Raw genomic sequence first — 12,398 nt, forward strand, 5'->3', positions numbered from 1 at the left:
GCCAGTATGTGACTTATCTGACGTACTCATGGCCTGACCCTCTGCTCCTTTCCCAATAGCAAATTATGGTCCCAACCATATGATCAGATCCTCTGTCCACACAAAAGGGTGATCTTCAGGATCTATCAGGAATGTCCCAGCTGTCTACTGCTGCGTAGCCAACCACCCCAAACCTCACAGCTTCAAGCAACAGTCTAGTTTGACCTCTTCTCACTCGTGTTTCCGAGAGTTGCCTGGGCTCCGCTGGGATGTTCTTGCTTGGAGAGCTTTCCCGTGGTTTCAGTTGGAGTTGGCTGGGGCACGTGAAGACTGGACTTGGGCTGGCCACTTAGCACGCTGATGGGGCCGCGCCATGGGACTTCTCCAGTAGCATGGACTTCTCAGATCTTGATGCTTCAGTTTCAAGAAGGAACTGGAAATAGTGTTGTTTTCCAAGATACCCAGGCAGAAATTTCAGAATGTCATTTCTCTTGATAGGACCACATCCGTGATGGGGACTTGATAAAACTGCATTCTAGAACATGTGGGATGGACAGTACTTATGGAGAATGGAGTTGTGTCCTCACAGAGATTGGTCCAAGTCCTCAACTGTGATTCCTGTGAATGTCACCTTATTTAGACAGTTGGTGAAGTTATCAGTTCAGGTAACTTGAAGGCATCCTGGATTAGGCTGGGTCCCTAACCCCAGCTGGGTGCTATGTCAGAGAAGAGACACAGAAGAGAGAGAGAAAAGACGGCTATGGGACAATGGAGGCAGAGGTTGAGTGATGCTATAAACCAAGTCACTCCAAGTTTTTCTAGCCACCGCCAGAAGCTAGAAGAGAGAGGCACAGGCCGGAAGGAGCAACTCTGTTGACACCTGGATTTTGGACTTCTAACCTCCAGAAAACCCTTAGAAAGGACCCTTGGTGGTCCCTGGGGCTGAGGGTACCAGCCAGATTTCTGAGGGTTTCTACATGCTAGTGACATAGATCTTTTTTTGAGTTATACAGCCAGTCTTACCCTCCTTTTCTGGACTACTCCCCCCTCATTAACATGAACTCACCGTTCCCTAAGGTTCCTGTCTACTCTTTTGAATTGCTCCTGTCCATCTAATCCCATACAAAACCGAATGCAGACCCTTTTCACTAGGTGACCTAAACTACTACTCAGCGTTAAGAAGATTTCCTGTGATCCACTGTGAGTCAGACCATGTGATCCATAGCATTCCCATTGGCTGGTTTTGGGAAGACGATCACCGGGCCGTTCTGCCTACTCTGTTCAAGTCTGAACGCTCTGCTGAAACTGTCCAGTGCTATAGCCACAGGCAGCCTCCACTGACACAAGGTGGCTGGTGGCCGCACACGTGGCGCCTGAACTGAGAACCTGTCAGGTCCTCCATGGAAGGCGAGGAGTCTGCCACAGACCCACCGCTGCCCACGGTTATTTGTGGCTACACGTTGGGCTGGTCACTGCAAGGTCAGCAGCCCCAAACCACCAGCCACTGTGCAGGAGAAAGAGGAAGCCAGCTTGCTCCTCACGGGGCGTCTTGGAAACCCACGAGGGCAGTTCTACTCAGTCCTCTAGGGTCCCTGTGAATCAGAACGGACTTGCTAATGAGTTTTTTGAGAACAACAACAACAGTTCACTGCCATCAGGTCACTTCTGACTCATAGTGACCCCAGAGGGCAGGGTAGAACTGCCCCTGCCAGGTTCCCTGACTGTACCTCCGGATTTTCCAGGAGGAGAAACCCGCGCTGCCTCCCTCCGAGCAGCTGGTAGTTCAAACTGCTGGCCTGCAGGTTAGCAGCCCATGGTGTGAACACTGCTCCCCCAGGGTTCCTGAGTGTTTGAGAAGGACTAGAAAATAGTTACTGTTGCTAATCATTTTACACGTATTAATTTATTTCAACTCTCTGTACCCCACCCAGCCCCCTCCGAGGGGGGTATTATTAGAATAACTATATTTTGTGGGAAGGGAAACCGAGGCACAGAGTGGTGAGTCATCAAGCCCAAAGTTATGTAATTAGGGGGTGATAAAACCTGAGCTGGGACCGGGCAGGCTGTCCGCCTTGCCCTTGCGCAGTGCTATTCCATTTTAAGGAATTTCAGTTGAGCAAGTCTGGTTCTTCAGATTATGGATTCCCATGGGACACGTGGTAAATGCACCGCAGCAGCCCCATGGGGGAACTTCACAGCAGGGGCCTCACAAGACAGAGCGGAATCAGGTGGTCTTTCGTCCGCCAGGGAGTCAGTGCTTGGGGTGAGGCTTGTGTAGGCAAGAATGAGGCAGCCAGCGGTTTGTGCCAGTGGACGCGCCCCCTAGGGTTTCCTGGCTCGCTCTTTCCTCGGCGTGGCCAGCGGGCGGCTCACACTGCCAGCCCCTAGGTTCGTAGGCAGGTGCCGACTGCACGTGCCGCCTAGGGGTCCAAGTGCCACGAGGGGTGCAAAGAGCACTGGCTGTGGAGGGCACGATGGTTGGGAGCCAGGAGCTGCGGGCCGATTGTTGGGGTGCTCGGCAAAGCGGAGGGGTGGCCGTGAGCTAGACCAGAGCCATGCCCCCTGCCCAGGGCCTCTGAGGCGGTCAGCCTGTACACGAGCAGACAGCCTCAGCTTGCTCCTGCAAGGCGACTGGTGTGTAAGCTGTCCAGCTTGCGGCTTCCCCGGCTGTCGATGGTGGGCCCGAGTAAAATGAGATCCGTGCCAACTTCAATCCTCCTTCGCTTATCATGACATGTCTTGGTCCCAGTGGTTTAGTGTCCACTGCGTTGTCAGCCATAAAGATCGCAGCTCTCCTGTCTGTAGACTCGGCTGGACAGGCATGGATGCTTGGATTGGGTTTTACTCTACTTTCACCTGGTATCAACTTCCCTGCTAACATCTTCCAAGATGCCATTTCTAACAGAGCCACGCTCAGAGATGCCAGAGTACAGAGCTGTACTGGGTCGTTTTGGGTGACCCAATAAATGATTGAGAAAACGAACCATGCGTCCCTCCCCAGGCAGATTGGAAATGTTGGCAATAGATCCCCCAGTTCTTGAAGGTAGCAAATGTACAGGCATCTGAGTGAGCATTTAATATTCCGTTTCTCAGTTTGCTGCTCTCAGTAGGGGGGCAGAGGGAGTATTAATAACCTGTCAGCAAAAAGTTTGACACTGCTCCAAAAATAATCGTTCACTGTTGGTTTTCTTCACTGGCTCTCCACTGCTGAAGTGCAAGAGTAATGCTCCAATGTATCCATTCTTTACCATCAAAATAGTATCTTTAATTTGATTTTCTCTCCCCTTCTTGCTTTCATGTGAGGAGCCGAAAGCTAGCTACAAATAGATGTGGGAATTCTATCCATAGCCGCTCTCTCCAGTAGGTGCCAAGAGATGTAGACATGCTGGGATGGGTGTGCAGACTCTTCCTTGGGTGCAGTGTGGGGGCTGGGTGAGCGGGGGTGGGTGGGAACTCCAGGGTCGCTACAGAGGGTCTTTCTGAGTGTGGCCACCTGGCTTCAGGTTAACCCACCTGCCTGCCTTTCCTTACCATTCTGTGTCCATTTTTGTTATTATTCTATGTTATAAATGGGAAGAAGGCTCTGATTACATGCTGCATCGTTTAGGAGACTTATTTCTGAAAGAAATCGCAAACCTGAATGCAACAGCTTTTAGCTGTTATCTTTGAGTTCTGTAGAGAATAAAAGCCAGTTAGAAACAAATAAACAAAACAAATATCTATAGAGAGAGACTTACTTCAAGGCAATAGCTCACACGAAGTCCAAGATATGTCAAGGGCCTAGGTCCAGAGATCAGGCAAGGAGAAGAGTGACCAGGTAGACCGTTTTGGAAAAATGTCTATTGTGTGGAGGTTGAACTCAGTGTAGGGGAATACCCTTTTTGCCCTTCAGTCTTCACCTGAAGGGAGGCAGTCCACCTCACCTGTTACCATAGATTCGATTCCGACTCAGAGCCGCTCTGTACAGCAGGACAGAACTGTCCCACAGCAGAGCTTTTAAGACTGTAAATATGTATTTGTTTATGCAGATCTTTTTTTTTCAGTTAGAAGCCTAGCTCTTAACCAGTGTACTCCTGGGGCTCTTTTAGGAACCTGCCGTTGAACACACGACTCTCTCTCTCCCCTTCTCCAAGCCCCGGTTTCCCTTCTACAGAAAGAGGAAGTGGGGTCAGATGAGGGAGCATATTCCTGCTTCTGGCAAGTCTGGATTGGCAAGGAGGGGCAGAAATGCAGACTCCCTGACCTATTTCATGAAATGCATGACAGTAATGTAGATTCTGGTGTCACTGTTGGTTAGCAAATGGGCTTAATAAAAGAAATACAGTGAGAAACATCCCTACTTCATCTGCTCATTTCTCCCAATTGGAATGCTCCCATTCCCGGTTTCCTCCCTCCAGGCCACACTCTCACTCCATCCAATCCTATAGTTTTAGAGCAGGGTTTCTTAAACCTTTTCCACTCTCAGCCCCTTTCAGCCCAAGAAATCCACAGCACGGCAAGCATTGTTAGAAGCTACTTGGCTTTGCATTAATGTTGGGTTGTTGTGTGTTCAGCAGCCTTGTTTAGAGAACAGGAGAGAATCTTCTTCATGCCCGCTGACCTCCTGCTTTCTCTCTCCAGCGGGCAGTTTGCCGTGGTGAAGAAATGCCGGGAGAAAAGCACGGGTGTCCAGTATGCTGCCAAGTTTATCAAGAAAAGGCGGACGAAATCCAGCCGGCGGGGTGTGAGCCGGGAGGACATCGAGCGGGAGGTCAGCATCCTCAAGGAGATCCAGCACCCGAACGTCATCACCCTGCACGAGGTCTATGAGAGCAAGACCGATGTCATCCTGATCCTGGAACTGTAAGTGCTGCTGGCTGTGGCCTCCTCCCGCGGGGCAGGGCTGCTGGCTGGCAACCCCGGAGCCTCCTAGGAGAGTGCTTTAGCTGGGCTGGTGTGAGAGCAACAACATGCTGACTGCTCAGACCTGACATATACCCACAGTCCATCAGCTGGAAAGAGCAGCTTCCAGGAGCTTGGTTCTGACTGAGTTCCAAGAGGGTCCCTGGATCTTGACTGGGGTCTGCCCCTCATCTGTGCGGAGTTCCTCGGTTTTCTGTTCACCTTCCTCTCTCGTTGTTGTTGTTATTGGTGGTGGTGGTGGTGGTGTTAGCGCTCATCCATTTGGCCTCGGACTCAGAGTGAGACGGGCGCCATGCACAGTGAGTAGAACACCACTCCTCCCTGCACCCTCCCTGTGGTCAGCAGCAGCGGAGACCATGGTAACCGTGGGGGTTGTTGGTATTGGCCCTCTGTAGGCTGATGTCTGTAAGTAAATCTCCAGGCCTTTATTCTTTGAACTATTCATCATCATGGTAGCATGTCACCCACTCCCCACCGATGGGAGAGGCACGTGAAGCGCACTGACTGGGGAGGAACCCAGGTCTCTTGCGTGGAAGGCAAGGATCCTACCACTGAGCCACCAAAGCTTCACCCCTCCTTTCTCGGCTGTTCGCAGTTTGCCTCCTCCCAAGACGAATTGTATGATTATAAGACTTGCTTTAAAATTGATTTGCTAATTTCCCTGTAAGCCCAGCTCTTGTGATGCCATTGTTGGAAACTGATCGTTGCTCATTGATCTTTGGTTTCTGATCTCCAGCCTCTGCTTTTTCCCATTCCCCTAACCCCAAGCCTAAATATGCTCCCCAAGGCCCCCATGCCATGTGACCCTAGTCCAGCAGCACAGGTGAGGCAGTGAAATGGAATGGTGGGAGAGGGGAAGACACTGTTAGATTCCCTGGGTGAGAAATACCTCTGTCCTTGGCTTCACATAAGAAAGAAATTCATGCTGAAGCCTGGTTTGTGATCCAAGTGGGTTTTCATAAAGGATAGAAGAAGTTTCAGGTTTTACAGTTAACTGAACATGGGACTGCACCCCCACAAACCTGGCAACATGATGCTGGTGGGGGGCGGGGAGGAACAGAGAGAGAGAGAGAGGGAGAGACCGGAGAAGCCAGAGGAATTGTGGGAAAGAGAGGGTGGGAGGCATGGTCAACGATACTGGTTGACAGCATTGGCTAAATTAAGCCCAACTGGCCTAGTTTGGGGCTCACCCAGATGTACTGGCTTCCTGGTTCAAGGGCCTGAATTTGCACATGCCTTTTAGCCTTTACTGGCCTCCAACTTCCTGTAAGGGGCCGTAGGCATGGAGAGGAACCACCCCCTATCCTGCTACCTAACAAAACCATCCAGAGAGCAAGAAAGAAGCGGACGGATCAAGTAATAAAAGACCTAAACCAAAACCCCACCGGCACCAAGTTGATCCAGTGCATAGTGATCCTGTAGAAGTGGGTGGGCTTGCCCTGCGAGTGTCTCTAAACCTTTGTGGGAGCAGAAAGTGTCACCTTTCTCCCTTGGAGTGACCGGTGGACTTGAACTACTGACCTTGTGATTAGCAACCCAACATGTCATCCTCGCTGCCGCCAGGGCTCCCTTTGTAACAAAAGAAGATTCTTTAAAGGAAACCCTGGGCTCACCCTACTCGCAGGCTCTGAGGCTTTGGAATTACTGCCTACCTGCCTGGACTTCACTGCCTCTTGATCTGAGCAACAGCTTTCTGATTATCGAAATGGAAGACCAAGGAAACCAATTGCTGTGGACGTGCTCTGACCCATGCCCTTTTACCAAAAATTACTGGATTACACTGTGATCCAAGAATGCCATTTATCCCCTGCTACATACCAAAACATACAAATGGTACCCTGTGAGTCCCCGCCCTTCTTAATTCCTTTCTGTGTGCTTATTCCAGATACATCTTCTGATATTTGGTCTCATTTCACAGATATTTTTCCATTAGATTCATTAGTGCAATGCATCAATTAGATGACAGGCAACTTTTCTAACCATCAAATTTTTTCAATTGCCATATGGTGAATTTGAGATGGGAGAGGCGTCAGATGGTCCTCATTAATGTGAGCACATGGATAGCCCACGATAGCATAGCACCACGACCCCAGTTAGGACGTACAGCAGCTCCATTTCCCAGGCAGGCTCCCAAGTACCAGCCTCTGTAGACAAAACTTTCCACCCCGACACCCACGAAACCTGCCACTATTGTTTTATGGTTTTTTGAGAATGTCATCTAAATAGTTACCCTGTTTACAACATTTATTCCTTTTCAAAAATTGAGGTTATAGATACACATATAACCCCATGTGATGCCATTAAGTTGATTCTGATTACTAGAGATCCTATATAGGGTTGGGTGGGGGGGGCTATACATTTTTGCAGGAGCAGAACCTCACATGTCTCCCAAGGAGCAGTTGATGGGCTTGAACCACCAACCCTGTGGTTAGCAGTCCAAAATTAACTGGCAGTGCCACCCAGACTCCACGTATTGCTAAAACGTCATCACCCCAAATATAATCTCCATGCCCATAAAGCATTAACTTCTCATTTTCTCTGCTCCCAACCCTGGCAACTTTTAATAACCTTTTGTCACTATACATCTGCCTATTCGAAACATTTCAAGTAAGTGGAGGTCCTGTAATAGTTGTCCATTTACTTGTCTTTTCTTACATTCAGCATAATGTTTTCGAGCGTTATTCAAGTGTTATCATAGAGCAGAACTTTGTTTCTCCTCGTGCTAAGTAACATCGCATTGTCTACAGGTACCACATTTTATCTATTCCTTGCTCTCTTGATTGGCACTTCGGTTGTTTTCACCTTTTGGCTTCTGCGAACAGTGCTGCAATGAACACTGCTGTAAAAATGTGAGGGAGTTACCCTCCCCCCAAATGGAAAAAGCTCCACTGGGCAGAGGTTTCATAGTATGTATTTTTCCTGCTAGGTTAGCATTGAGCAACTCACTCTGAATTAGTGCACCCAGTGGTGTCACCTAGGAAGGTTCTCTCTGGTCACAGTGAATTTTTTTGTGAAAGCAGTTTTGCTCAAACTTCATATTTTGTGATCAATTTAAAAGAACAGCGTGTGGCTGTAAAATTTTGTTTCCTGCTTGGGAAATATACCACAGAAACTGTTGTGATGTTGAACACAGCTTACAAGGTCAGCGCTATGGAAATACTCAAGTGTCCACGTGGTTTTCTCATTTCAAAAATGGTGACATGTTGATTGGTGACAAACCTCATTCTAGATGTCATTATCTTAATGAATGATCAAAAACGTGCACTTGCAGTGCATTTGGACTTCATTCCACCACGTCAGACTGTTCAGCAAGCTTTCTACTTAGGTTCTGAAAAGATTGCATAACAGTGTGTGCCAAAAAAGACCTGATTTGTGGCAGACTGGGGCCTGGTTTTGCCACCACAACAATGCACCTGCTCACGCAATCATTTCAGTGAGCCTGTTTTTGGCAAAAAACAACATACCTCTCTTGCCCCACACACCTGACTCACCTGACTTTGCTCCATGTTACTTCTCTTTGTGTCTGCGAATGAAGAGGGACATGAAAGGACAGTGACTTGGAGTGTAATGGAGAGTACTTTGAAGGTGATAGGTTGTTTTGTAAAAAAAAAAAAATCTAAATACATAGCTTTGGGGAGGGAAATTCTAGGCTTTGGGGGTACCCCCTCATACATGTTTGAGTCTCTGCTTTTCAGTCACCGACTAGTGACATTGTTGTGTCATATGATAATTCTGTGTATCAGCAAGCAACTTTCTGAAACTGGTTTCCTTCCTTCTGCTTTTGAGAGTCATATCGGCTGCGTGGCGGAGTGCTTTGTTCTCCTTTACCGATGTGCAGTGTTCCTTTGTATGCATGTATGTGTGCGTGTATCTGCTCAGCCGCTTGAAGAGCCGTTGGGCTGTCTCTGGTGTTCGGCAGTCATGACCACGATGGCTGTAAGCATGTCCATGCAGACTTTGCTGTGATCGTAGGCTTTTCCTTCTCCTGTATAAGCAGTTGCTGGGTTGTGTGGGAATCGTATGTTAAACATCATAAGACATTGCCAGCCTGTGTTCTCAAGCACTCGGATCCTTTTACATTCCCACCAGCAGCGGGTGGTGGCTCTCCCGCACCACGACTTCTCAATGTTGACAGTATATTGTGCTAACTGGGGGACTTACTGACAGTATTTTGTACTTACCAAGGGAGCGCGGGACATTGTCAAGTAAGTCAGTGTTTGACCCCTAACCTAGAGGCTATTGATTTAAACCTACTGGCCGTTCCATAGAAGAAAGCAGAGGCCATCTATTCCTGTAACGATGTACAATGGGGGTCCTCAAACTTTTTAAACAGGGGGCCAGTTCACTGTCCCTCAGACCCATTGGAGGGCCGGAATATAGTTTTTAAAAAAACTATGAGCAAATTTCTATGCACACTGCACATATCTTATTTTGAAGTAAAAAAACAAGTGGGGCAAAAACACTCGGCGGGCCTGATAAATGTTTTTGGCAGGCCGCATGTGGCTCACGGGCCACACTTTGAGGACACCTGATTTACAGGCTCGGAAATCCTAGATAGATTCGATGTGTGTCGGAATCCACTTGATGGCAGTGGGCAGGCTGGGATCGGGCTATTGTTATTCTTGCCCTTCTGTTAGGTGGGTGGTGGCAGTGGTGTACTGTTTTAAATTGTAACTATGTGGTAACTGTCTTAGAGATCTAGTGTTGCTGTAACACAGATCCCACCAGCCGCCAACTTCAAAGAACAGAAAGTTATTTTCTCACAGTCAAAGGAGCTAAAAGTTTTCACCACAGTCTCTGCTCTCTGGGCAGCCCTGGGCATTCCTTGGCTCCTTGGTATAAGCAACAGTGGAGGCCCGTGTGTGTGTGTGTGTGTGTGTGTGTGTGTGTGTGTGCGCGCGCGCACGCACCCTTTATATAGCTCAGGCGTGATTGGGTTTAGGACCAACCTTAGACTAAGGAGGCCTCATTAACGTAACAAAGGAAAGCCCCAATTTCCAAAGGGTGGCACTTCCATAAGCACAAGGGGTAGGGCGGAGCACAGGCTGTAGGGAAGCACAGTGCAACAGAGCAGAGGTCTCCCCTCTGAGTGGGCACCAGGAGCAGCCCTTCGGTGTGGGCAGGCAGGCGAACCCATTGCAGGGCCAAGGGAGCGCCACTCCTTCCCCGGCTGCCACCCTTCAGGTACTTCCTCTTCACAGAGTCCAGCCTCCCCTGTAAGCTTGCCGTTCCATGTCCTGTGACCTGGCTGCAGACAGCCCCTTGAGTAGTTTTGAATCACCCAGGTGAAAGAGCACCATGTTAAGACTAAAGGAAATGGGAAAATTGCCCTGCGGGGTTGGCACAGTGGACGGCTGCAATGACCTAGAGCCAGTTTGAGCTTCCTGCCCCTCAGAGCTGCCCTGCATTGGCTTTGCTTCCACGTTAAAGCATTAGCAGAGTAACCTGCCATAGCTCTTTTTGACTCTGGCTAAGTTAATAATTCCCGGAACTCAGTGTGCTCACTGAAAGCAACTGCTGAGGACTATCCGTGCATTTCCGCGGTGTTGGATGACTTTATGCTTGGTAATTACAAAATTGCCTCTCTCATTCACAGACAAGCTGCGATACCAAATCATAACTCCAAGAATACAAACAAGACATCTTTCTTCATTAGGTATCAGTGCAATGGGTGTATGTGGCTGAATACAAGCGTTAGCAAATCTAAAACGGCAAGGGCCTTTCAAGAAGCAATTACAGTAGTGGAAGTCCGTCCTGGGTTAAACTCCCTTGTTAGTGGTGTCCAGTTGCCATGCAGCCTGCTCCATAGGGCAGCCCCGCGTGGGGCTACCTGAGGAAACCTCTCCCCGCCCTGCTCTGCGTTCCTGATGGCTGGCATGTTGAGTTGATCGTGGTGGGCTTGGTTTGTCTTTTTCTCTAGGGGGCCTAGCTTCCAGCACTAGATTAGACAATGGCCTACTGCGAGTCATGGGCTCATTTTGGAAACAGTTCTCTGAGCCTTTCCGCTCTGTCTTCCTCTAGCAGCTCAGCTGCAACCCCCCGCCCCCACGGGTGATCCTGCTGACATTTGAAGTACCAGAGCAGCAATGTGCAAGCCACCCCAGCCCACAGGCCACGCTGGGGCTCTGGCGGTTGGAGAGGACATGAGGGATGCCGATAAGCACCCTGCCGCCTTCCCTGTTTGCTGCTCCTTTCTGTGTGCCCAGAAGCCACAGAAGCATGCACAGCGTGCCCCCAAGTGCCCCCATTGCTGCTTGGTTTATTCTTTCTGCCGTCTCCTCTGCCTTTTTGAACTTCTGCCTATCTCCACAAAGGTCATTTCAAGAACTGTGCTGGGTTACACTTTTGGCATCTTGCTTCTCAGTTATCTACAGTAGGCAAGAACAAAGTGCTCAAGTGCCTTTGGCAACCTTCTCAACTTTTCACAGTAGAATTAAATCACTCAAAGGAGCTATTTTCCATTCAGGAGTTCTCATGAGAAACCAAAGAGAGAGTGTGAAAGAGAGCGAGAGCGAGAGCGAGAGAGAGAGAGAGAGAGAGAGAGAGAGAGAGCCTGTCTTCTATCACCTACACTCTCACTCTTGCCAGTTCTGTTGGAAAGGGCTCCCTTTAAGTTATCAAGTGAGTATTTTCACTCCCTTAAGTGAATTATTGGATTTCGGGATGATCTTGGCAAAATTTGGCCAGGAGACAACCAAATGAAGCACACTGTGGGCCATGCCTTTGACTAGAGAACCGTGTGGTCTTTAGTCTGTTCAAAATGTCCACACCTACTTTGGTCCTCTGTTTTGTATGCATGCTTCCTACTAGTGAGTGCTTGGAATCTTTCATTATCTATAGGAAATACGATCTCTTGTAAAGGTTTGGTAAAGTGGTATAAAGTTACTGCTACCAGGCAGCATGAGTGACATCGGAATGCCAGTTCAAGTGACCAACCTTAAAACCCTCCTTCAGTGTGCCGTGGCTGAAAGCAGTGGCATTGGTTGCTCATCCGTTGGAGGCTGGAAGTCCACATCTAAGGTAGCAGCAGGGCCATTCTCTCAGAGGGGAGGCCTTTCCCTGCTCCTTCCTAGCTCCTGGAGGCTCCTGGCAACCCTTGGTCTTCATTTACTTGTAGCTGCGTCACTCGGTTCTCTGCTTCACTCTTTGCATGGCTGTCTTTTCTGTCACTGTTTGCCTGTCTCTTTGCTTTCATAAAGGCATCAGGCAGACTAGATTAGTACCCACCCTATGTTAGCATGACCTCAGGTCACCTAGGTGACCAAAGTCACAGGTACCACGGTGAGGACATCGATGTATCTTTTGGAAAGAGGTAGTTTGACCATAACAACATCCCCCCCCCCCAGAGACCACAGACTCTAGTTGATGACACTCTGGAGTAGGCCAAGTCGCTCCCAATGAGTCATACCTCCTCTTGGAAACTCACAGCCATGCCACACTAAACACCCTTCCTCTGGGCCACCATGTCAGGGGGTATAGTAGAAAGGAACTCCTGGGCTTTAACTGACCCTGAAGAC

The 12,398-nt window shown here is 49.0% G+C and overlaps 1 protein-coding gene across 2 annotated transcripts in view; it reads left to right on the forward strand.

Annotated features, from left to right (window-relative positions):
- The window catches only part of DAPK1 (death associated protein kinase 1), a 226,854-nt gene that overhangs the window by 115,503 nt on the left and 98,953 nt on the right, over positions 1-12,398 (forward strand). For both annotated transcript variants that reach the window (XM_075550701.1, XM_075550702.1), the window contains exon 2: positions 4,600-4,821. In XM_075550701.1, the coding sequence (XP_075406816.1) occupies positions 4,600-4,821 (222 nt within the window). The remainder of the gene's footprint in view (positions 1-4,599; positions 4,822-12,398) is intronic.

The sequence above is a fragment of the Tenrec ecaudatus genome, chromosome 5 (assembly GCF_050624435.1).
Source record: "Tenrec ecaudatus isolate mTenEca1 chromosome 5, mTenEca1.hap1, whole genome shotgun sequence".
Classification (NCBI taxonomy): domain Eukaryota; kingdom Metazoa; phylum Chordata; class Mammalia; order Afrosoricida; family Tenrecidae; genus Tenrec; species Tenrec ecaudatus.